The 26,488-nt window shown below is 39.6% G+C and overlaps 1 protein-coding gene across 1 annotated transcript in view; it reads right to left on the bottom strand.

The window, feature by feature from the left end:
* Positions 1-24,023, bottom strand: part of LOC113055387 (protocadherin-17-like) — a 60,495-nt gene extending 36,472 nt beyond the window's left edge. The window contains exons 1-2 of the mRNA XM_026221670.1: positions 23,363-24,023; positions 19,784-22,586 (exon numbers count right to left, since the gene is read on the bottom strand). Of these exons, the coding sequence (XP_026077455.1) occupies positions 19,784-22,264 (2,481 nt within the window). The 5' untranslated portion in view covers positions 22,265-22,586; positions 23,363-24,023. The remainder of the gene's footprint in view (positions 1-19,783; positions 22,587-23,362) is intronic.
* Positions 24,024-26,488: the final 2,465 nt, after the last annotated feature.

Below are 26,488 nucleotides of genomic sequence, written 5' to 3' on the forward strand. Positions count from 1 at the left end.
ATCAGGAAAAACACAACACAATCTTGCAGGCTGGCAGCCAAAGTCTCCTGTTCGTTCCAACAGTTTTGTTATAAGCCACTATAAATAAAGGCTTTGAATCAACAACTAAAAGCTAATAAAAAGTACATTACAGCAATATAGATCACACAGTCTCCTGCCAAATAGCACACAGTAATTTTTACAACTCTTGGTCCTGGATTTAAAGGGGTCATATGATTGCTAAAAATGTGTATTTAGTGTAATGCAATGTGTTTATGTGGTTTAAGGTTCAAAAACCACATTATTTTCCGCATACTATATTTATTATTGTTTCGCCTTCATGCCCGCCTTTCTAAAACATGTCGATTTTTACAAACTCATCGTTCTGAAAAGCGAGGTGTGCTCTGAATGGGCAGCTATCCAGTGTGACGTGATTGGCCGGTAACAGCAACAATAAAGTTATGCCTTCTTTCTTTCTTTGCGTTAACATTTGGGGGGTGTTATACAAAACTTTCCACGTCGTGGCATAGACATGTGGGGGCTTGTTTAAACGAGGCATTTTAGGTGGGAGTGGTGGATTTTAAAGATCGTACATATTTACAAACAGCTTGTAACACTCCAAAGATAAAGTAAAACTTAAAATCCCATCATATGACTCCTTTAATGAGACACAGAGGTAGCCATCAGCTGGATTTTATAAATAACGCTGCACTGCATGTCTGCTGTTTTCATATCCAGTCCAGCTGTTACATGCTAGCAGACAGCTAATGACCTGCACTACTTATTGCTGTTAGTAAACTTACGCCTGTTTTAATTTAAATGTTTAACTTTTAATTGAGGGCTCTGGACCATCATCTGCAGTACTGCAGTACCTCTTTATTAATAGAGACAAAGACTAACTGCTAACTCTTACTTCAATGTATGCTAACTCTTGATATTTGATAATAGTAAAAAAAAAAAAAAAAACACAGGCAAACCTACAGCTCCAGTTTTTATTTTCTTCTACTTTTCATGTTGTTTTACTACATAATATGCCATAAGAAATAATAATACTTATAATACTAATAATAATTAACATCTGTAACACACACCTTAAAGTAAAAAAAATAAATAATAATAATAATAATCAAACTTCTTTCTTAAAATTAAGAAAATGTCTACAATTAATAATATTATTTAAAAAAAATCATCATTAAAATATAATATAATATATACATATTATATTATGTATAAAATGTATATTTTTTCCCTAAATTTTATTGATATATATATTACTTTATATAATTTATAAATACTAATAAAAATGTATATGAATCAAAATGTATGACCCCCAAATCTACCCAAAGAAGTTTTGGAAGATAAAGCTAACTTTTGAACATAAACTTTAAATTCCCCAAACAAAAACTAAACAAGCTCCTGCAACTCTTACAAACACACAGTTGTCATCGCAAATAGTAAAACGTTTCTTTAAGCTCCCAGTCCGAAGAGAAAGTACAAACCGAGAGGAAATCTGTATGTGTGAGGGAGTGTGTGGGAGAAAAACAGGCTCTCTCAAGAGATAGGCGGAAAATGGCTCATCTATTTCAGTGAATCCTCAGTACCCTCTCTGGAGTGTTTTCACAGTGACCAGCCAGAGTTCTCCTTTCAATAGAGACAGATGATCAAAAGACAAGCAAATCTGTGTGTGTGTGTGTGTGTGTGTGTGTGCATAAGCGTGTTTACAGGACAAACACAGAGAGAAATAGAGAGGCACAGTAAGTTAAAGGTACTGAGATGGGGGGGAGATGCCATGGGGGAAAGGACAGATGCTTACGCAGCATAAATGCCCATCTGCCTTTCGGACGTCACTGGAGCTCTCCAGCTTGTGAAATGCATCTGGGTATTCTGGTGTGCCAGATATCTGCCCTCTGCTGTCTGACAACACAAACACGACTCGGAGAAGAGAATGTGCATTACGTAGAAAAACTGTACAGTTTCACCTTGCAAGTCTGCCAAGTGGACACAAAAATCGTTTTCTAAAAAAAAAAAAAAAAAAATTCACTCTTTGGGATGGTGGCTATATAGTTTTTTTCATATACACACAAACACCTATTTTCTTGTTAATTGAGTTTATTATTTATATTTATTATATTACTATATAATGGTATGTCTTTATTTTAGTATGAGGTCTATTATTATAAGGATATTATATTTATATATTTATTTATTTAGACTAAATTGCTACATTTTTTGAAAAAATCTCACTAAATTACTGACATAGTTTACCACCATAACAGATGTCAGCTTCACTGATTTATTCATATTTTGTTGCATTGGATTTACCAGCGAAACCTTTAATCTGAAACAAACAGCAATGAGAAATGCATTAAACTAAAAGAAAATTACATATAAAATACCTCTAACTTATTTTCATTATTTTAGTTCATTCTTTAAAATATATATATATATAATTGTGTGACTTTATTCTTGTATAAGGCCTATCGTAATGAGGAGGAATATATATATGGGTTTATTCTCCAAATATTTTTTACCACCAAAACATTTATTTGAAGAGAAGCAGCTATGAAAAATGCATTAATCTTTGGTAAATGTGAGCTACTGTAAAGCATGCAAAGATGCAAATGAACCTCAAAAATGGCTCACTTCCATGATTTAGATATATTCATGCAAAACTGCATACTGTACCGGAGTCCACATTAACTGTACCCCAGAAGAAAACTTTCCCAGCAACTAAACAAACCAAACTCTGACTGCAAACAGACTCGGGTCCAATAGCTCTTTAATTGAGTGTAAAACAGCCATCTGACATGACAGGCTACCGAAAATCAAAGGTTTCAAGGGCAAACGTCTGTTTGTTTGGCTGTTTGAGCACTAGGCCCCTGGGTTGAATAGCATTTGCGAAATGTACACAATAAAGCTTCATAAACAAATAGCGATCGATGTTTACAACTACATGGCAAACAAGACCAGGACAAGTTACCCCTGTGCGTGCTGAGCCGAATCAAATGAATAAGAGAATAATCGGACTCTCAAGTGATGTATTCATTACAGGGGGAGAGACAAAGAATGGCACGAGCATTGATTGGGTCATTTCTCTAGTGCATTACCAAGTAATCAAATTCAATTAGCCGGTCATGTGTTTTCCTGTGGTTACTGAGCCTATCAATCGTCTGGCCTTAACGAACCAAATGCCATCGCCGCTCATTTCCTGCTCCCAGCCCCAGACCCCCAGTTAAAAGTTTTGAAAAATTAATTGCTTCCTTTGAAATTAACGCCACATGACTCTAGACATTTGTGGTCAGAGTTATATTCATCTTGATTAATTACGGGGAGCCCAACAGACACCGCAGGTCATCCGTTTTTATCTAAGCCTGGATTTGACAGGAACCTTTTAAATATTATAGCCACGGCACACTGCTTTCTGTTGTTTGAGAGTTTAAGCAGTGCTGATGTGCACGGACACACTAGATAAATCACCATTAATGCTGAAGTCTAATCTGTGTACGTCCCAAATGTCTATGTAAGATGGATGCTACTTCTGAGTGATATCATTGTCCTAAAATGATCCCAGACAGGAGCATAACAACCATTGTCACTTTACAAACCTCTTTATATTTCGCTTTGACTACAAAAAATTGCTCTTCATTTACTTACCCTCATGTCGTTTTTCATTCTTTTGTGAAACACATAAGAGGATATTTTGGAGACTGTTTCAGCTATTTATTTATTTATTTTCCATACAATGAACATCATTGGGGTCTAAGCAACACAAAAATGGACTCATGATTCAAAATATCATCTATTGTGTTTCACAAAGGAAAGAAGAAAATACTGACAGATTTGTCAATTTGTCACTTTTACAATTTTTGTTTTAATGACCGCCTGCAATTTAGTTAGAACTATATGATGTATGTCATGTTACTATATTCATAACTAAAGCTAATAATAATTATATTGTGTCTCCCTTTACACACTTTTGTGATCCTAGCCTCTCCAAAAATGATTAACTAATTGCTATTTTAATGCTTGAAAAAGAACACTGGCCAAATTAGGCTTAAATCTAAACACAGATCCCATCACAAATTTGCAGTGTGTTGAATACATGATATCCTTTCTGAGAGCAATTATTGGGATTTTCAGTTCCAGTGCTCATCACAACTACAGATCAAGTGATCTGAGCCACAAAAGAAGCTCTTATGCCTACTTAAGCTACAGTGTATCTCAGTGACAATAACCACATCTAGTCACCATTTCTTTTTACAAATCCCAGTTTCAAAAATGAAGAGGGAGATTACAGTAATCCCGGCTGGGATTATAAGCGCTTCAGGGCAGTTCTGCTTCTATCTCCCAACCGCCCGTGTCCGGCCGACATGGCTGCAGTCAGTAGCAACTGTCATACAGACCACATAAGACCCAATTTTCTCTTTGGATAAGGCAGAACATAATCCCATAAGTAAGTATGTTAACAGAAAAGACAGAAAAGATAGTGTCTGTTGTTTTCTAGTATGAGTACAGTGAGAAAAAAAATATGTGTATATATATATATATATATATATATATATATATATATATATATATATATATATATATATATATATATATAATTTGCATTTCAAACCTTGCCTCTTAGGTTTGTTGAATGTGAAAAGCAAAAGGCTTTCTGACATTCAACTAACCCTTACAGCTCTGGTCGTAGTTCTTAAAACAAGTGAAGTGGAAAATACATTTCTTAAGCTTATTATGACATATAAAAAGGCTTTTACTGTGTAATTTTTCATGCTGAGACCCTCTACGACACCGCATTGAGACCTGAGGCAGACGGTCAAGGATAGAAGGACAGAGTTAGAACGAGAGAGAGAGAGAGAGAGAGAGAGAGAGAGAGAGAGAGAGAAAGAGTGTGTCTTGGCTTTTCAGTTAAGCACATTAGAGGTGCGATACAAGGTATAACCTCTCTAAGTCGAAACTTGGTGGATGGTTTAACCATGAGGCTTTAGAGAGCATGACTTGTGAAAGAGAGAGCAAAAGGCTTAGGGGTCATTCTAGGAACTGAGTGTTTTTTCCAGTTAGTAAGAAAATAAGTACATAAGTAAATATAATATTATATCCAATAAATAATGGGTTTAAGTGTTAAGGAATGTCTTTGTTCCACTACATACCAAATCTCTCTCTCTCTCACACACACACACACACACACACACATATATATATATATATATATATATATATATATATAGAGAGAGAGAGAGAGAGAGAGAGAGAGAGAGAGAGAGAGAGAGAGAGAGATTTTTTTTATTTATTTAATAAGAATAAGATACAATACATGCACAATACAATATCCTACATATAATATAAGTATGTACATACACACACACACACACATACACACACTAAAACTAAGGGAAAGAGAGAAATAAATGGAGATAAAGAATCAGGTTTATTCTCTGCACCTCTTGTTCCTGTATTATTCCCTTTCAAGTAATGAGCCCTGCGGTTCGGCCAAAATATGCCCCTCGATTTCACTGACAGTTTAACAACCTCACTTCCCACGTTGCACTGCATGTTTTACCCATGCAGAAATCTCCCACATAATTTGATTTCGTTTGGATGAAGTGTGTGGGACTAATTAGAATTTCAAAAAGGTGTTACATGAAAGAGAAGCCCGGATGAGACAGTTAGCACAAAACAGTGTGACAGTTAATCCTTATCTGAAGCCTGTAGTTTGGAAAAAACCTAAGTGGTTTCTAAAAATGCAAACACGATACTATAAGATATAATAGTATATTGAGTTTTCACTCAATATCCTGTTAATCTTGAGTACCTATAGAGTAGTACTGCATCCTTCATAACTCCAAAAAGTCTTTATTTTTATTATATTTATAAGAGAAAGATAGTCTGTACCGATTTTTCCCGGAAAAACACGAGCGCCTAGAGGCGTGACGTGTGGGCGGAGCTAAAGAATCACGAGCGCCAGTAGGCTTTTGCGTTGAGAGCGTTTGGAAGCTGTTACACAGATCCAGAGGCTGAAATTTAACAAGAGCAGCATCTGCAATGGCGTCTCTATGTGGTATGTACTGAAACTGTATATATTTGCTTAGCGGTTTTGGAAAATTACTAAGTTCCACTTTATGTCGTCTTTTTTTTTTTTTTTAAGCTGTACATGTGGATACTGCAGTTTGATGACAACATCGCATGTTGTTTACTTGATGTGCTTACGCGCTGATAGCTAAGTTAATAACACAGAGATATTTGAAGCAGTTTTACTCACGGCATGTGGTTCCAACACACGATCGTGACCCTTTTTCGTTTGGACTGCATTATCCTTAAGAAATAAACGATGTGCAAATCCGGCGTCAAAGTGGGCCTTGTTTGTAAAACAAGCATCTTCGAAATGCAGGGAACAAACACAAACACTTGCACAACTCCGTTGATGCTCTGTAAAAATAAACTCCATCCACTGGTCCCTTAATGCTGTTCCTCTTTTGGTAATCTGTGCAGGGTTGTCTTGCCCTGGCAACCAAAAACACACTTCTTTTGTGACTTTTCGCGACGCTCTCGCTCTGATCAATGAAGTCTATTGTGCTCTCAGTGCTGTGCTATACGGGAGTGCGCGTCTTCCGGCAGAAGTGCCTTAGGACCCATGTAAGGAAATTCCGCTCCATCTAACGTCACACAGAGCCATACTCGAAAAAAACTTTCCGAAACTTGTGACAAACCGGAAGAGTTTTTTTTGGAACAAAAATACTCCTTCAAACGTACAACTTAATTTTTGAAACTTTGTCCATGTTTAGCATGGGAATCCAACTCTTTAACAGTGTAAAAAACTCAGGATGCATGAAATAGCATTTCACCCCCCCCTTTAAGTACATTAGAAACAGAACCATACATAAATGGACGCGCACTAATTAAGAGCAGTTCTGGATATATGATGCCAAATTTTCAATGTGTTTCTTGAGTGGAAGGGTGTTAGAAGTTTCTGCTGGCAGCTTTGAGGTACTGCTTTGGAAATGTCAATCACACTTCTGCTTCATTGAACATGAAGACAAACAAACACATGTGCAATCTGCTCACTCTCATTGGATAAGTCACCCGTTGGGTTCACGGCTGGAGCATGCCGTCAGACCTCGGTCAGGGTGCAGGGTGTTTCGAATCGGCACAGCTCCATGCTGAGGAAACAGAGCTAGAGCACATGTCTCTCCACTATGAAATGCATTGGCGTGTAATTGATTAGTTAATCGTCCACGGTTGCTCTTAAAAGCCTAGAGCCTCACACAACAGACATTCCTCCTGATTCTCCTTCAATGGTGGTCCAGTTCTTCCCGAGGACACCTCATAGTTTTTAGAGCACTTCAAAAACATCTAATAATACATCTAATAATGAGTCAAGATAGCTGTGCTTAACATTCACACACAGAAAGATTTACATTTACGCTTTTGATATTCAAAATTATCTTAAAATGAAATCCTTGAATGTAACGTCTTACATAATGCATTCCTAGGAAATCTAACAACCCTAGAGCAAAAATTGCAGAGCACTGAAAAATATATGGCGAGGGCACGAAAGATAAACACAGCATAGAAGAGTGTAAAAGTTAAGTAGCGCAGGGTGGAGACAGCAGAGTTGGAACAGGAAAATCAATACACTCAAATCTGCCCAAGCTTCTTAGCAGCTAGCTATATCAACCCACTTCATCTCAAACGCATCTCCTCATTAAAGACAATGAGGTATGACAAGAAAACGAGATTGAGAGATAAACTGTAACCTAAACCCTGCAAGCGCTCAACTTTTTACATCAAACTTTTACAGCCCATGTTGGTAAGAAGTGCACCAAGCAATCCTCCATGTTGCTGGAGCCTCCATTATTAGTTTTTCCATTTTACATAACGGGGGCCTTTAGAAAATTTCAAGCCAAACCACAAAATACATCCAACTAGACATCGGCCCTCGATATCATTCCGATCTGCTCGCTGTTAAAAGGCTGAAGCTGGAAACTTAAATGGAGCTGTGGTCGGGATTCTCCGGCCTCGACGCAAGAGATTAAATTATCGCTGGATAAGTATCTGAGAGGTTGTGTGTGGGAGCCCGTTGGAAGTTGGATCCCGAGTTGAGCTGAGGTGAAAACACTTGGTTGTCGTTCAAATGCAAAACAGATAATGGGCAAGCCAAGCTAAACCTATTTAAGCACAACAAGCCTTCAGCCAATAGCCTACCAGCTCCTACCAATAGGGTTAACTAAAGCTAAAGGTGTTAAAAGTAGTGTGCAGCAGGTCAAAGACTACTTAATCTTCCCTTAGAAAAGACATCCACTGAAAAACACCCCATGCAGATACAGACGGTGAGTGCAGCCCAGTCTTGGACCACCTGTTAGTGATTTGGGAGCTGAGGCTATCATCAGCTTTGCCTAAGCCACCCCCAGGTGTTGTGCGAGTCATGCTGCTTTGGCCTCTGCGTCGTGGGTGTGTGGGGAAGAAACTGTTTATATTAGAAATTCTCAACTGGTCTGGCTTCAGGATCCAGATTTTACATTGGAGCTGCAAGTTGCAACACAATATCAAGATTGTAACCCTAACCCTAACCTTAATTGTTATGTTATAAATAAAAATATACATTTTATATATACTATTAAATTATATACTATTATATGCTATTTTATCAAAACATAAAAACTTGTCAAAATAAAAGATGTTTTGTATTTCATTCCTGTCAACAAAGGTCAATAAGCATATTTATTTCATTACCTTTAATGTGTGTGTGTTAAGAAACCTTATGTACTTATCGGGAAGTCCGATGTGAATGAATGAACGAACCTGATCTCTGCAGAAGAAATGATGGATTATTTATGTGCAACCCTCTCAGAGGTCTGAATGCAGAAAATACTAATGCATCAAGGAGCAGTGATGAGTATATGAGCTGCCTCTCGTCTCTCATATAAGCATGCTTTTATGAGCACAGCTATTGTTAATGGAAGCTTTTTTTTTTTTTCTTCAAAGAAGATGAGAAGTTTAAAACGGGATGCTGGCTATGTCACTGGACCGCTTGTGTTGGTATCACTGAACCGCATCTGTGACATGTACAGTCTCAGGGAATGAAATATTGCTTTTCTCCTCCCCTTCTCCCTGAAATCCCTAACACAGCAGTTCACACACTTTCTCAAAATAGAGGCTGTTTCATCCCAAACAACTTCCTGCCGTTATGCTGGAACAATCTCCACAGACCATCAGGCCGGCGTGTGAAATTGGTTTTAAAATGTATTGAATAAATAAGTGGTTTAAAAAAATAAAGTACACTCAATTCAGAGTGTTATTTCCAACACAGAGCTTAAAGGAGTGCAGGAGATGAAGAGAAAGGAGGTGGTCATCTCTGATTGGCTCCTGAAGGCTCCCAAACTCAACCCTGCAATCCCAGTGAACAGCAGAAGATTAATTAGTAGCAGTTTAGATGGAGATGGGAATGAGAGACTGTGTGTCGCTGTTGACCTCCAAAACATTAGATTTTGTTTTTTACTGCCAAAACCTAAATGGTTGTATCTAAAAAGAAATTCTAGGTGGTTGCTAGGGTGTTCTTGGTGTTTACTAGGATGTTCGAGTTGGTTGTTACGGTTTTAGGTGGTCATTTCCATGCAGAGATGCAGACCTCATGGTCTGTTCAAATCCCTAAGTATGAATGATAGCCTAAGCCTTAGAGCAAGCACCACTAACTACAAAACACCAAACTTGCTGGAGTGCTTTGCAACGCATAATGAAAGGATAGCGGTTAAACATCTCTATTCCCAGAGCATTTTGGAAAAAAGCTTAGCAAATGAGTTTACCAAATTAGTTTATAACATACCACTTCAACACAAATGCTTTTTCTTACAAACACATGATATAATCTATACCAGAACAAAGATCACGTAAAGCGGTTCCCATGAGCCAGGGGTAGAATCCAGAATCCTTGAGACCAGACTCCATTAGACTCCATTCATTAGCGCAGCAGCCTTCCTTTGCAATCCGAAATGCTTTGATAAAGATTAAAATGTTGCCAACTGACTCAGCAGAGCAGCAGAGCCTTGAATTTAGGTCACGGGAAGATGATAAACAATTCATAAGCAAAGTCCAAAATTAAATATATAATATGATTCAATATAGTAATGAAAGAAAGCATTGTTAAGCTGCTAGACTGCTCTCCAAACAACTCCAGAAAGAGATGCCATGCACACAAAAACACTTAGGCGTTCACACATAAAAGCCTGCATCAGTTGTGGCAGCACTCTGAACAATTGTCTTTCACTTCAAGGTGACTTGCTCTCTCTCTCCATTTCTCTCAGGGTCAGCTACGTGCATCTCTTCTTATACATGTGTATAAATTGAGAAAAGCAAGGTTTGCCTAATGCAATGCTGTCAGAATGTCCCACAGCAGCCCTGTCCGCTGTGCATTAAGAACCTGTCAGCCAGAGTATGGAATTAATCAGCAACCCCCTGAAGAAACAATTGCATAATCTAAAGCTATAAACTCAGCCGACCTTGCCTTCAAACGTGCTTAAATTTCCACTTTCAAATGGAAGATTGAGGCAGCTAAAGGCTCTGAGTCAATAGATTTCTCTCTCCTTTCAGCCCTCCAATCTCTTCTTCCTATAAAGAGGAATGATTTCCTGGTCTTCCTGCCTTTCCAAAAGTTCTGAGTAAAATTCCATATGAGGATTTTTTTTTTTTTTTTTTTTGAAAGTGACCTCTGCTTTGGCTTCGCCATACCTTTTGTTTGTTATGAAAATACTGACTTCTGCCTCAAATTCCTCATAATGGTGGTGCTACGGGTGAGATTCTGTCCTGAATATTTTTTTTTTCTGCTAACTTGTCTTTACTAGTTTTTTTATGTCTGCAAATTTTTTGTCAAAGAAAATGTTCTCATCATTTACCCTAATGTCTTTGCAATTCCAAGATATTTCAAAGGATGATTGTATAAAAACAAAACAACAAAAAAGTATATATAGATTTTTTTTGTATGAACTATTATTTTAAAAACACCTAGCCACAGCCACAAAGGCATTCATATCTCTAAGCCCTGAATGTTCACTGACCTTAGATCCGTCTAAGGATGGAGGCAACAAATTTCACGGAAGGTGTGAAGATTGCTATGGTGAAAAGATAATCTAATCATCAGAAATTTGAACTTTGTCATCAGTGACATCAGCCATGGCACCTCTGATGCAAAATGACAAGAGCATAGAGAGATCATATAAGAGAAAGTGAGGCTGCGATTATCAGCTCCGAGTCTCTTAGAAAACAACCCTCTGCCTGGACCGGGCAGTTATGAACCTCTCACTCTTTAGATCAATCAATCGCACAGACACCGTGGATTGATCTAACTTTAAAAGGGCACCGATAATGACTCTCTTAAAGGTGGTGCATCCTTCAAGGTGCATCACATTTTTTTTATATATGCTTAAAACATGAGCATGTTTTGATGTACTGCTTTTCCAAATATGAGTGGATGGATATATATATATATATATATATATATATATATATATATATATATATATATATATATATATATATATATATATATGTATATTATGGAAAGGTAGAACTTTCCTACATTTCTTCAGGCACAATAATGAGCATTACAGTTTCCCCCATTCGCGTTCCTATGAGTGGTGTCACCTGCCATCTTATACATATGTCTTACTGTATGTCTCTGCTTGGATGCTTTATTATTGAACTCAAACACCAAGGAAAGGACATAACCCTCACAAACAGAGAGATAAAAGGAAAAACAGACAGAATAAAAGAACCATAAACAGATTTTTGCCAGTCAAGCATTCTCACACTCTATTTACAAGGGTTAAGAAAAACAAACAGAAATACGAGCGCGATAAAAACTGCCAGCCATTTTCCTTGGGTGCTGACAGCTCTCAGCCCATCAGTGCAGGTGAAGATATGTAACTGTAGACAGATAAGACTGTGTACAAAACATGAGTACTGACAAGCTCACTCATTAAACTTGACTAAGCCACAGAGGCATGGTTTGTGTTACCAGCCGGCCCTGTCACATGACAATCCAATATCTCGAAAAAGATCCATCTTCCAGTGCACAACACATCACTGGAAGGACAGACCTAGAGCCAGGAGCTATATTTAGGTTTTTCACTAAAGCTAGAGGATAGCGCAAGGAATAAAAGAGACGAGAGAAGTATGAAGAACTTGTTCGAACATCACCCTAAGGTGGACAAGAACTGCACATATTTACTGTTTATGCTAACAGGAATTCTTTAATTACTGTTTTCTTTGACAACATTTATGGCATCAGGACGTTGCAACCAGCAACATGTCTGTTAGAAATTGCCGAAAGAGTTCCGCAAATCGTAAAATGACATGATACGAGAAAAAGGAGACAGTTAAGAAGTAAAAAGCAGATCTCTCTTTACTTCCCAGAGAAAGAAAAGACCACAATTCCCACTGAGTAAATGTACCAAGAATACATCTGTTGAGAAAAAAAATCTGTTTAGTGGGCAACTGCCAACACATAAAACACGTCATTTAACATTCAAACAAGATGCCATTTTTACCATTACCTTCTACAACACTACATGCAAATTCCCAGATCTGAATCTTTAATGCTAATGTAGGAACTTAGGCCTTTGATAAAAAAAAGGAAACCCGGTGAATGACAGAAGTAAATAAAAAGGAAAGCAAACAAACACAGCCTTAAGTGGATGCTGCCATTTAAACAGTTTAGCAGAAGTAGCCCCATGGGAGGTATCCCAAGAACCCTTCGGGGTCTAGAGCGGCCTTGCAGGGGAACTGACGCAATCTGCAAATAATGAAAGGAGAGATGATGTTTGAAAACACAGCTTGTGATTGAACAATGCTCCACGATTTCTGCATCACAGAGAAAGGATGCAGCCAGAGCTGAGAGGACTGCTTTCCTGTGGCCAAACAGGCCGCAACAGACAGCTGTGTGTGTTTTTGCTGTGAAGACGCAGAGAAAACGATCTGTTCGCATTGATTAAAAGCAGAATTTAGATGTTTTTGCTGTTGTCTTTGGCTACAAAGTTTGGAATTAATTATTGCAATTACTAACAGGTGCGACTTGCGGTTTGCTTAATCTACATAAGATTACAGCAGTGGTTCGAATACTGGATCTTAATCACGAACAGTGCACATGCAAAAATTAGTTTGTGAAATCTGTTACTGTGTGCATGTAGTCTTTCATTATCTGCTGATATGTAGGACTTAAATTCATTCATTGAATTCAATATCCAAATGTAATTTGATTTTGGCTTTATGTTTAGCAGCCACACTGTTCACAGAGCTAGCATTAACTATTTACAAGTTGCTACAGTAGCATTCAGACAGAAGGAACAAGGGCAGAGGTCAGCCATTTGACACGTGTAACCTAGCAGATTTCTAGCTTAGCGTCTGCATCATTTAAACATGCAGATTATGTTTTTGTTTCTAATTAAAGAGCAGTTGTCTGATTGAATGTCTCATCTCAAAAACTAAGTGCCACATGGCTAAAAAGGCTATCTGGAATTTGGTGCCAGAGAGACAGAGTAGCGTACACGCAACCATAAGCCATCTGAAATGTGGGCGTCACTCTGCCCGACATCACTGACACAGTCTAAACCATGTTCATCAGTGTTAGCTTATCCCACTATCCAAAACAAACAAGCACATTAGCAACCAAACCTTTGACAGCAACAGCAACTCCAACGCCAATGCCCTTAAGCGTTAGCAAGGCTAGCTTTAGTCATTACTGTTTGCGCGGAGGAGCCAGAACAAATATTGAAAGGGAGTAACTGGGACTTGTTTCCCAAACACCCCACCGTGCAACATCCTTGTAGACAAGGAAAGAAGAACACTGTTATTTACTGTGAAATCAATAGAGAATAAAGAACATTTTATTGCAGGTATGATTTAAACATACATCAGAAGTATCCTGAACTATGTACTGCTCAATATATGATTTAAAAATGCAAACATAAAACCGTTTTGGGCAGTTCTAATTCAGTATGTCCTTCTCTGAGTTTCTTTCCATTGACCAAGCAAATTTGTTTAAGTGCCTCAATGTTTTCTGCCTCGAGGGTCAAATCTTGTGGTCTAACAACTCTTACCGGAACATTTCTCCTGTTCACATTCAGAACTAATAGGTTTTAGCGCTTACTTAAGTAATTAAATAATATCTACACTATGAGAGCATTACTTGCCCGACACACTAACATAAATATCCAAAATTATCTGTGCTATACTCTCCTAAATCAGCGGTTCTCAATTCCGACCCCCTGCGCTTCACATTTTGTCTCTTGTATGTATTTATTATGTATTATGTATTTCAAACATTTCAATTCTATTTTCTTAATGTTCACAAGGCCTACAATTCAATAAAAAACGGAACAGTAGGAACAGACTAGGACACAGTAAACTATTGCAGTCTATCTGGCTCCGGATTCACTGAGATAAGATGTATTTGGTCTCAAAGAAGGATAGGACGAAATCCGACAGCCATATCCGTTCATTTCTCCACACCATATGTATCATTTACCAATCCATCCACCCATCCATCCATTCATTCAGAGCCACGTCGTCAATCTAGCCCAACGACTCCGGCACAATGACTTTCTGAAGATTAATTCCATCGTTCAAGCGGAACTGTACAGGGACGGGGGTAAAATTATGAATGTGTTTATGAGTTATTAATGGCCTCGGCCCGCTGGTTCCCAAACGGGCCTGGGGTTCCAAACCATGCATGGCAGACAGAGCTGGTTATAGAGCTATACAACTCAATAAATAATTCAACGGCATTACTTGGATTTCCAGAATTGCCATACATTATACATGCAGTTCAACAAATGTCTCTGCTATTATACACATATCTGTACACTTCAGCTGTGCCGTAATTAATCACCTAAATGTGTGCCAAAAAACTACCGAGATCTTTGCACCCCTTCTTGCTAAATTTTTTCATGCCAAGGTTTTGACACACTCCAGTGCACCCAAAGAAAATCAGCAACCATGTGAAGGAGGAAGGGAGGGGAGGACAGACGGATGGATTTTTGTTGTTGTTGTTGTTTCTGGCTCCGCAGGATTGATTTTCATCTCCTGAAGAACTGGGCTAATCTCAGTCCTTCTTCTAATCTGGATCCAAAGCACTTGAAACCAAAGGCTTCTTTGCAGATGAATAAAAAACAAGTGTCTGTTTGTGCAACATAGATGATTGCGTGTAGATGAAAGATGGACGCTCTTTTATCCAAAATATGAACCTATTTTCTAAAAGGTTTTGTGGTCACACTCTTCTGCTGCTAACAAGAAGCGGCGTAAGAAATTCAAGACGTATATCGCAACATTCTGGTATGGTCTTGTTCGGTTAAATTTGATGATTTATTAATGAGAGAGTACATATAGTAGAGGATCATATGAGTTCAGAATACACACAGATGCGATAAACAGCCACACAAACAGCGATCACGAGGTTAAGAAAATAAAACCCCTGCAACTTTAGAAAGAATAAAGCCTGGAGAAATCAAACAAATACCGGTAGGATTTACTGTAGGGTCTTATGTGCACCGTTTAGGCCTGGCAGACAAGAGCTGTTTAGATTTCCCTCATATACTGCAGAACACATCGATCATGTGTGTATATCAAAACCGCCTATCAATAATTCAGCGTGAATGCACCATCTGAAAATATGAACAAGACACCAAGGGCAGAAGAAAGAACAAATTTAATACAAAGGAAGCTTAAGAAGGACAAGCTGGGACAGGATCTTTTGTCTTTAACTCAAAGCCATAAACAAACCATCTATTTCTCAGGCAGAGAGCTTAAAGGAGGAGGGGGGTGCATTTCAAAATCTCTAAGCCTCAGTCCACAGAAGAGAAGAGAAGAGAAGAGAAGAGAAGAGAAGAGAAGAGAAGAGAAGAGAAGAGAAGAGAAGAGAAGAGAAGAGAAGAGAAGAGAAGAGAAGAAACAATGGGTTGTTACACCCATCAATGAGGAAATGTTATGACACAATTTGCCAGCACACACATACACACACACTAATACCCGCTCCTACACTGCACACACACGCACAAAACGGACTTTATAATGCAGCATGCAAGGACAGAACCATTAGCATGCATGACAGTGCTCACACTCCTGCTGTCCCACCGCAAAACACACACACACACACACACACAGTGCATGAAAGAGAAAGAGGGCACTAAACAGATTGTCATACATTGACTCTCTCATGCCTTGCCATTTGACAGTATTTCGCTTCAGTTCCCAAAGCAATACATCTAGAGCTCATGCAGCAATCTGATTACCTGACAGCCGCTTTTATCGCCCCGTTTTGCAAAAACAAGGTGACAGAAACCCAATCTCTATGAAACACAGCGACTTCACTGCACCACACAACAGCATTATGCCACAAGCACAACTACAGTCCTCATATCAAAGCATTTACTCAACAGCGTGATCCGTTGTCAACCTCTTTCCACTTCTCTCTTTCTGTTTTTAGGTGCATTTAGGCAAGGCCAGGCAAGGTTTATTTATATAGCACATTTCATACACAATGAAAATTCAAAGTGCTTAGTTTACCTGAAATGAATGAAAATAATCATAAAAATACATATAATAAAAACATTTATATTCAACTAAAATTTATTTAAAATGAATTAAATCAGTAAAGAATAGAAAGTAAAATAGGAAATAGAAAATTCCATTCCATTTAATGGAAAGAAATGGCTCAGATGGACCATCCTTGGAAAGGCATCACTATTGTCCAGCGGAAAACTCCCTCCAATCACTGACCTTTACAACTGGAGTGTGTTAAGCCCGCTGCCCTCCCCCAGTGCTACATGAATTGCTACTCCTGCCTTACCGGTTTGACCTTAAGCACCCCAGTTGACCTCTCTATTTAGGATAAATAAATGAAAAGGAAGGATTGAAGCATCAAAAGATTTTAAAATGCATGCAGCTTACAGTTCATGGACACCATTTTATAGTCACACTTACATAAAAAACTAAAACAAACAAACATAAATTTGACAGCATAAATCGAGCCTCATGCACTTTGCTATGCTTGCAGCACACTGAAGGCAGACTGTCGCCACCTAGAGGACACATTTATAGCCAGGAGCACTAACCCTGCTGCTCCTGGCAGCTGTATCTGCCTCCCGCTCATACTTTTTACTCACATTTCCGCTCTCTAAAACTGAGGAAAGTTGTTATCTTCACCTAAAAAGCAAATTAAGTCCAAATAAAGCTAATAAATTAATTTCCCTGAGCATGTTTATTTATTTATTTATTTTGAAAGGATGGAATAAGAAGTCTGCAAATAAATCTATGATTATTTATTAGCATTTTCTGGCCTCAAACATGCTGTTAAGTATGCTGCAAATATGAGGATGGGTATTAAATGCTCTCTTAACGACAGAATTAAGAAAACCCCTGCTACCAGGTTAGAAAGATAGGCCTACCCCTGAAGATTTTCTTAAACCTCAATACACACCATTAAGTAATAGATCTGGACGCCTGTGGTGCAATTAAGTGTTATTACATGCCTTTATCCAGGAAACTTTTCTCGGCCAATCGAATTACACCCCTCATTCTGCTGTGTTATCCCCGAGCAGACAGCCCTGGTTCTGTAATTGACCCTGAACCTCTTTTCATTTCAGACGTTGGCTATTACTTCAATGGCAAGTTGTTCGCAACCTCTCGATCAGCTACTATAAAACACCATTAAGGAACCCCTGGTCTTATCTTCTCACTGCTACTGTTGCCACCAGGCTTGAAAGGAAGCATCTGAAATGCCCTTGTGCAGTTGTGTGGCAATCAGTGGGGACACTAAGGGTTCCATATATATACATATATATATATATATATATATATATATATATATATATATATATATATATATATGAACACCATATATGTATGTGTGTGTGTGTGTGTGTGTGTTTGTTATATCATTTTATTTTCAGCTTTCAGGCAACCTCAAGCTTTGATGACAGATGTACATGACAGCACCCGAACACATCGATCGACAGGGACTGGAAAGGGAGGGATTTCGAACATTTTTTATAACCTCTCAACTGGGATTCGCATTTCTATGGCTCTGTTTTTATCTCACTCTCTCTCTCTGTTCCAGGCCAGGGGAGAGGAGAGCCAGATTGCTTTACAGCCTCAGTAACAGGATAGTGGCTCTGCCTCTCACCACACTTCTGCTGTAAATAATGGAGAGTATATCCTGTAATGTATGGATCGGTGTAAACATAGAATGCACTCCAGGTATGTGTTTTGGAGCTTGTTTGTTTCAGTGACAGTGTGAAGGTAGTGAGAGAAAAAGCCATGTATCTATGCTGTAGTGCTTGCTTCTGCAGTTTGATGAGACCTCTGCAGTTATTCTGCTCATCATTAAAGGACCTAGAATAATGGGCCCCACTCTGACCTTTGACCTGCAGCTGGGATGCGATGAATAGCAAAGTACACGCTCACACAATCATGGGCAGACACATGCAGCAAACACACAGATCTAGAGATCACAGGACACCCATGAAAACATTCAAATACAAATTCATTCTCAGCCACAAAAACACCCACATCGCACTTCTGAAATCATTCAGATAAAAGTTATATTTTTATTTTTTAATTAGCCACAATGCTGGCTATGGTTGTTTAATGGTAACATGTCCACAACAACAGTATGATACGAGTTATGCACCAAAGTTAGAGGTTTGTTCAAATCCATAACCCTAAATATAAGTAGATATATTACAACTTAAGTAGAGATATTACAAAGATCAAATTTATTTAAGGCATTAAATAAAGCTAGAGAGAGAGAGAGAGTTAAATAATGTTTGCCTGCTGTAATCTCAATCTCTGCACATAAACCTGAACCTGAGAGGTGACTTTAGCCTCATCTGACACGACAGATTTCAAATGACTTTAAACTGGCTTAGCAGCACAGACACACATAAGTTGTCACTGGCTTAAACAAATCGCTCTACACAAAGACGCATTAGCAAGGAACGAGGAAATCTGGGAAAGCTCTTTCTTTCTTTCTTTCTTTCTTTCAAAATGCGGTCTGAGCATCTTTAATAGAGAGAGGAAGTCACAGTGTTCTTGAGTAGGAAGGTGAGACAAACCTGCTGAGTAAGTAATACAGTAAGGGTTTAACAATGCCAAGACTGAGAATTAAAATGTTTTAGCTCAAGACAAATTGCGTTGGTTGAAAATATGTTTTTATGTATTTATTTGACTTTGTATTTGTTTGAGCAATAGCAGAAAAAAAAGAAAGAAAACAAGAACATTAATTCTGTCACTGTGAGAGGGAAACCGTAGGAACCTTACATTCAAAGCACCACAGGAAACTACATATTGATTGAATCTCTATTCATTTGCAATATAGTAGCTGGAAATATATTCTAGGCAAGAGCAGCAAATCATCACGGTACCGCCGTTATGAAATAACAAGCCTTTAGGGCTGAACCTGCCAGTGCATCAAATCTCTCCACACCAGAAGTAACATCAAAACAATATCTCCTGAACAGAATTATGTTCCATACTCAATTTCCTCTTAACGCATTACCTGAAACAATATGAGCGAAGCTAGATCTCAAAAAATGATAGCAAGGTGCTTTTTGGCATCTGGCGAGAGCTGGAGAGAGACTCGAGTTTCATATTATCACCAGCTGTGATCCCCCCCCCCCACTATGATTCACTGGCTGCTTTGTATGCGCGCACATATCTACTCATCCATTCATGTATTGACCTAGTGAGACAGAGCAGAACGAGAGGAGGATGGAGGGTAATAAGGAAGAAGAATATAAGATGTCGTTCCTACCTGTATTATTGACATCCTGTTCACTGGGGTCTCGGTGGTGTTCGTAACAGGTCCCGTGAAGCTGGTATGACAGCCAACGTGCCCTTGAGGAACACTGAGGTTGTTGGTGGTGGGTTTGAGGTACATGACTTCTGACCTTGGAGAGCTGAGGGGCAGACGAGTTTGATAGTCGAAGTACATGGGCGAGGTGGCCAAAGAGGGACTGCTAACAACGTTCATCACGTTCATGGTGTCCCGCTCCTCCACTTCGCTCTGCACTAGCATGATGTCATTCTTGTTGATCTTCTTCTTCTTGCCCTTGCCAAGTTGTGGATGAGTGTACTCGGCGATGCGACAGTTGTATGTGCGGATCTCCTTGTTCTCCCGTTTGCACTTGACTGCGATGGTGATCATGGCAGCGAGGAGCATAATTGAGATGATACTCAGGGTTACTATTAGTGGGAGCGACATGTCCCAGTTATGGTGTTCTGCGTTGATGCGTGGTTCACCCTCTGGTAAGGGCCCGGAGTAGGCTTTGACGATAAGTTTCGCCATGGCAGACAGTGATGGCTTTCCATGGTCAGTCACCTTGATGATGAGTTCCACAACAGGTGCCACCTCCTCCCACAATGGCTGGGCTGTCCGTACCTCACCTGTCACCGAGTCAATCTCAAACAGGTGTTCCTCATTGCCATCCGAGATCTCGTAGGTGAGACGGCCGCTTTCACCGAAATCATTGTCCACCGCTCTCACGGTGGTGATAATGTGTCCGACTCCCACGTTCCGAGGCACATGGATCTCAGCAGTGTCATTCTGAAGTAACGGAAGGACAATGACAGGAATGTTATCATTAACATCCAGCACACTGACACGGACAGTGGTGTTGCTCTCCAGGTGAGGGTTACCTGAATCCTTCGCCTGGACCTTAAAGTCAAAATACTTGGTTTGTTCATAGTTGAAACTCCTCAGGGCATAAATTGCACCATCAGTGGGTTTGATGTTAACATATGTAGTGATGGATTCCTCACTTACATTAGAAGGAAGAAGGGAATAGGATACTGTCCCATTTTGGCCCAAATCTGGGTCATGAGCAAGAACAGAACCCAGGTATTCCCCTGGGATGTTGTTTTCAGGCACCTGGAGGAGGTAGACCATTTTTGTGAAGCGGGGTGCATTGTCATTTTCATCTAGAATCTTAACAGTGAAAGACTTTGTTGAGTTCAGGGGTGGGTTGCCATTGTCTTTGGAGACAATTGTGATGTTATACTCATCTTTAACCTCCCTGTCCAGGGGTCTGTCAGTCACTACTGTGTAGAAGTTATCATAGTTCTCCTCCAGCTTGAAAGGAACATTCCCCAAAATCCTACACTGGAGCTGCCCATTGCGGCCTGAATCTTTGTCTGTGACTCTAACGAGTGCGATCACTGTCCCTGGAGCTGCTGCTTCACTAACCGCCCCCTGACGCACAGCTACGAAACCTATTGATGGCCAGTTGTCATTCCTGTCAAGCACTTTAACGGTGACTTTACAATGGCCAGGAATTGGGTTGGGGCCTTGATCCTTTGCCTGAACATCAATCTCTATAATTGGGTTCTCCTCAAAGTCGATTTTACCCTGAATCTTTACCACACCCGTTCGGGGGTCTATTGAGAACAGCTCTTTGATCCTGTCTGAGACATAACAGCTAAAAGAATAAGTAACCTGCCCATTAACCCCTTCATCGGGATCTGTAGCATTTAAATCTATCAGTACCGTGCCTGGGGGTGAATTCTCAGGGACTTCCACTACATATGTGGGCTGTTCAAACACAGGGCTGTTGTCATTGGAATCAGTGACTTTCACATTGATTTGCATTGTACCTGATTTGGGATATTCCCCTCCATCTGTGGCAGTTATAATTAAGGTGTGATGGCTACGTTCCTCTCGATCTAAGGCCCTTTGAACGACCAATTCAGGGAATTTAGTTCCGTCCCCTCTGGATTTAACATCCAAAGAGAATATGCTATAATCATCGCGCGTGATCTGATATGTTTTCAGGCCATTTTCCTTAGTGTCAGGGTCAAAGGCAGCAGCCAAGGGGAAACGTGTGCCTGGGACTGCGTTCTCAGATATGTCGATATCGATCTGTTCTGCAGGAAAGCTTGGTGCGTTGTCATTTATATCCTGTATCTCAACTTTAATCATGCAGATCTCCTTGTCGTTGGCAAACACTTCCATGGAGAGCTGGCACTTGGTGTTTTGTCTGCACAGTGTTTCCCTGTCGATCCTCTGTTTTGTGTACAATAGCCCACTTTCAGGATCCACATCGATAAGGTGAGGGGCGGAGTTCTCCAACACCCTGAAGTTGGATTTTTTCCCCTGCTCTCCCAGTTCCAGCTCTGCATCCTTGGCAATGTTTCCAATGACGCCCTGAATTTTCTCCTCAGGTATAGAGTAGTTCAAGTTTTTCAACGTCAGGGCTTGCGCCCATAAAAGTAGGAAAAGGAAAACAGAAAGATGCATCCCTTTCAGTGAGAGTGTCTTGGGTTTCTGATGCGTTTTACGCCTCCGACCTGTTGATCTTCCCGGCAATATCACAATTTCTACCTTCAATTACTGAGGACACATGCCGATTCATGATAAAAAAATGGATAAAGTCATTATGTGGGCTTTTCCTTTGAATGCTCTTTTCTTTCCTCCGTAGCAGGGATCCCTTTATCCTGAGTTTTTACAACAAACGGTGAGGCTGTGCAGCTAATTTATATTCTGCTGAACGCCCAGGCGCATTGGAGGCATAATCGCAATCCAGTTTCCACAAAGAAATAGCCTTTCCCAGCCTTTTCGCCTATAATAAAAATAAAATAAAATAAACAAATCTGTATCAGATTACTGCATGTAATATTGCACTTGATCTTTACATTTTGACATAAAGATTTAAACAAGCACCTTGTGTCTCAACATATGCGCGTTTTCCCCTCTGTAGTGTGACCGCGTAATTCTAATGCGTAATTCCTCGTTCCCTGGCGAACGACGTGAATGGCATGTCAATCCAACCCTAAAATGCGTCGGAGTGCTTTACCGCCGAGCACAGGTGGATGTTTGTGTTATTCTGCTCTCAACATGTAGGCTAAGTAATGCGTCGAGGATGCGCCATGTGGCACGAAGAGTGTTACGCGCATCACACGAGTAATTATGGATAAAGGTGGTGAGCAAATTAAAACGGATAAATCGCTTTATATGTTCAGGCGTCCTCAAACAGCTGCTTAACTGATGTCATATCTATACCTTGCTGTCTTAAGGCAAACCCCTGAATGCAAATGCGTTGAAATAAGCCTCTTAACCGGCATAATCCGGCTGTTAAATACAATTCTTACATAGTCGCATAAAGCAGAGCAAATGAAACACAGTCCTGGATGGTTATTTATACTGCGCTTCTTGAATAAATACAAGAAGAAGCTGTTGCATCCTCTCTGGCACTGTGCGTATCCAGTAGCTGCAGGGACATTTATGACATGTCATTTAATGTTATTTTTATTATTATTATTATTATTATTATTTTTATTTATTTTCAGGATGACACTTTGGAACAGAAATATGATGAGAAACATAACACAGGCTTACCTGTAATCTTATATCCAGTCTAAACACAACCATCACCAAAGACAAGTTACATCCTTCGTGCACCTTCCCAATGAGTGGAGGGAAAAAAAATTAAAATAAAATAAAACCTCCAACTAGATTGTATGAAAAAAATAAAGTGCTCCGCAAAAGTGCGCTTGTAATGTCAATGAGGCTGATTAGGATGCAGTGACTCTCCACCGCTCTTGGACTCAGACTGGAGGCGCTTCAGGACAGATATGTTGACCCAAGAGTAAAATATACATCCACAACCGTTGATATCAACTGCGCGAACAGCCTCTTGTACTGCATTGATGCGGGGTGAGACATCCCCGTGATAAATGCGTCCTGGCACTCACAGGAGGCTATACGTCCAGTCAATAATACAAAAACCGAAGAGGGGAAAACAAGAGACTCCAAAGTTTAAATGTGGATACCAACCGAAAGTGTTCAGTCCAATCCGACTGTCACTAAAGCCAGCTGTCAATAACGATACGGGAATTAAGAATAAATGCACTGTGGTGTGCCGGTGTCCCTTCAGCCTCCGCTGCGCGTTTCTCTCTCTGACTGCCTCACTCTGTCTCATAGTGCGTTAAACATTGTTACTGATCCGCCGCCAACCAATGGATGGAGGGGGAGGGGGTTAACGCAGCCAATCGGATTCTTAGAATTCAAATTGTGGGCGGGGCTTTCAAAGCAGTTCTTTACGTGAGTGATGGGGACACGTTTCGAAGCGCAGAGAAGGGAGTTTATAAAAGACTCTTGTACTTGATAGTGATGGGAAGTTCGATTCTTTTCCGCGAACCGGTTCTTTCGGACGGTTCGATTCAATAAACCGGTTGAAAAAACCGGTTCATCGGTTCTTTCACGCTCGACGTAATGACGTCATTGGCGATGACGTAATGGCGTCACGTCTATCAAACATTCAAATATATAAAGTCAGTAATCATAACTTTAGTCAGTTAAAACCTCATAATCATGAAAAGTTTACATTTGAGTTTTGCAACAACACCTAAATACAGTAACAGCAATAATGTGCATATGAGGATTTAAGTCTTCAAGATATAAAGTAAATAAATTAGGTGTCATCAGCGCAGACACCATAATCCACTTACTAAACATAATCCATTGCGATGTATTTGTTATTAAATGAACTTACGTTTCGCCAGATTGCCCTTCATCCAAGCCCTCTAAATACCCGCGCTCATAATATTACTAGTACAGAATCAGAATCAATCACCAAAAGAATCCCTTCGGTTCAGACATGCTGTGAGTCAGTTGGCTTCACGCTGAATCGCGCATGCGCAGTATCATCAGTTCATCGGTTCTCAATTCGGACGCGTCCGACAGAAACGATTCTCGGTTGAGTGTACTGATGATCCGAAAACCGATGCAACCGGTTCTTGACTCGAGAACGAGAATCGCTCTAACCGGCACGTGCTGCAGTTCAGTGTCATCAGCTGCTCTACTCGTGTTCATGTTCTGTTTACTACAAACTCAATTTGTGAATGTCATCATTAACTATAAATACAGTACAGATATCTCATAAATCATCTCCCTTATTCCTATATAAGAGTCTTTAGAGTCTTAATTATTGTCGAACTTCCCTGAAAACCCATTTGGCCTATACATTATATACAATATACAGATTGGAAACATTAATCTAAAAAAAAATAATAATAAAAAAAATCAAAATAAAATATAGTTATTTTATCACACTTTCCGATGTTTAACAAAATACTTACAAAATTACACGCATGCGCAATATCATCAGTTCATCGGTTCTCAATTCGGACGCGTCCGACAGAAACGATTCTCGGTTGAGTGTACTGGTGATCCGAAAACCGAAGCAACCGGTTCTTGACTCGAGAACGAGAATCAGTTCATCGGTTCTCAAATCGGACGCGTCCGACAGAAACGATTCTCGGTTGAGTGTACTGGTGATCCGAACACCGAAGCAACCGGTTCTTGACTCGAGAACGAGAACTGCTCCAGCAGTGGGCGTGTTCGTTCATTATCTGGCTCGGCTCGGTGTTCATCTTCAGTTCGGTCTTCACAGCATTTCATTCAGTGTACTGTTTGAGTAAATGGATTACCCCGGGATATTGGTTTATTCTGACTCAGAGGGAGTGTCAGTCATGTTAAAAAAGTTAACAGCTTAAGTAATTTGTGGATTTATGCTTATTGGAGACGTGAACCGTTTCAAACGATTCAGTTCGATTTGGTGAACTGGTTCAACCGGTTCACTAAGAAGAACCGGTTAAATTGAACGATTCGTTCACGAATCGGCCATCACTAGTACTTGAGAGCTCGAGCGGGGTTGGGAATCTTAACGTTAAAGAAACGGTTTATAGATCAGCGGGTAGCCAGATTGTTCACACACACGCACACACACACACTAAAACTAGCTAAACTAGCCTATAGAGTAGGCCTATAATATGCATTTAAAAGAAACATATTTCTGGTTAGGAGTTGATGAGGATCACAAAAAAAAAAAAAGTTCAAAAACACACTGTAGGCTACTAGATGAATGATCAATAAGCTATACAAGATCATCAAGTTGTCTGTCTTGGTTTTATTTTTCTCTCCACACTTTGACACTGGTTTTGCAACTTTATATTTGGCCTTCGGTTCGAAAGAAAGCTATAAAAACAACAGTAAATTATATTTTTAGACCTGGATTTAAATTCAGAGACTCTAAGGAGTCATTATTAAGTTGTTAATTTGCTAGTTTGCATGTAAATCTCATAAAATAGGCTTACCGTAATGTTTAGAAAAGGAAAAATTAAGATGCAAGAGTCTTGCTCAGACGGACTTCACATCAGCTAACATTTAATTGTTTATTTTTGTCAGGTATGTCTGGTAAAGCGAGAGACTACAAAACAGTATATATCTCTAAAGACAGGCAGCCAGGTTTGAAAGTATTTAGAATACTTTGCCTATGTTTGCATACTTCAAAAATGTGCAAGGTTTTCATTCTGTCCTTCACTCAGGAACAAAAAAAATATAAAAAGGAAAGATAAATGCTTTATGAGATGTGCAGCTAAGCAGTTAAAAGACGAAAAGAGAACAGGAATCACAAGGTGCTTCCACCAGCTCATCGGGCCCTCTAGTGGACACCCTTGAACC

The sequence above is a fragment of the Carassius auratus genome, chromosome 36 (genome assembly GCF_003368295.1).
Source record: "Carassius auratus strain Wakin chromosome 36, ASM336829v1, whole genome shotgun sequence".
Lineage (NCBI taxonomy): Eukaryota > Metazoa > Chordata > Actinopteri > Cypriniformes > Cyprinidae > Carassius > Carassius auratus.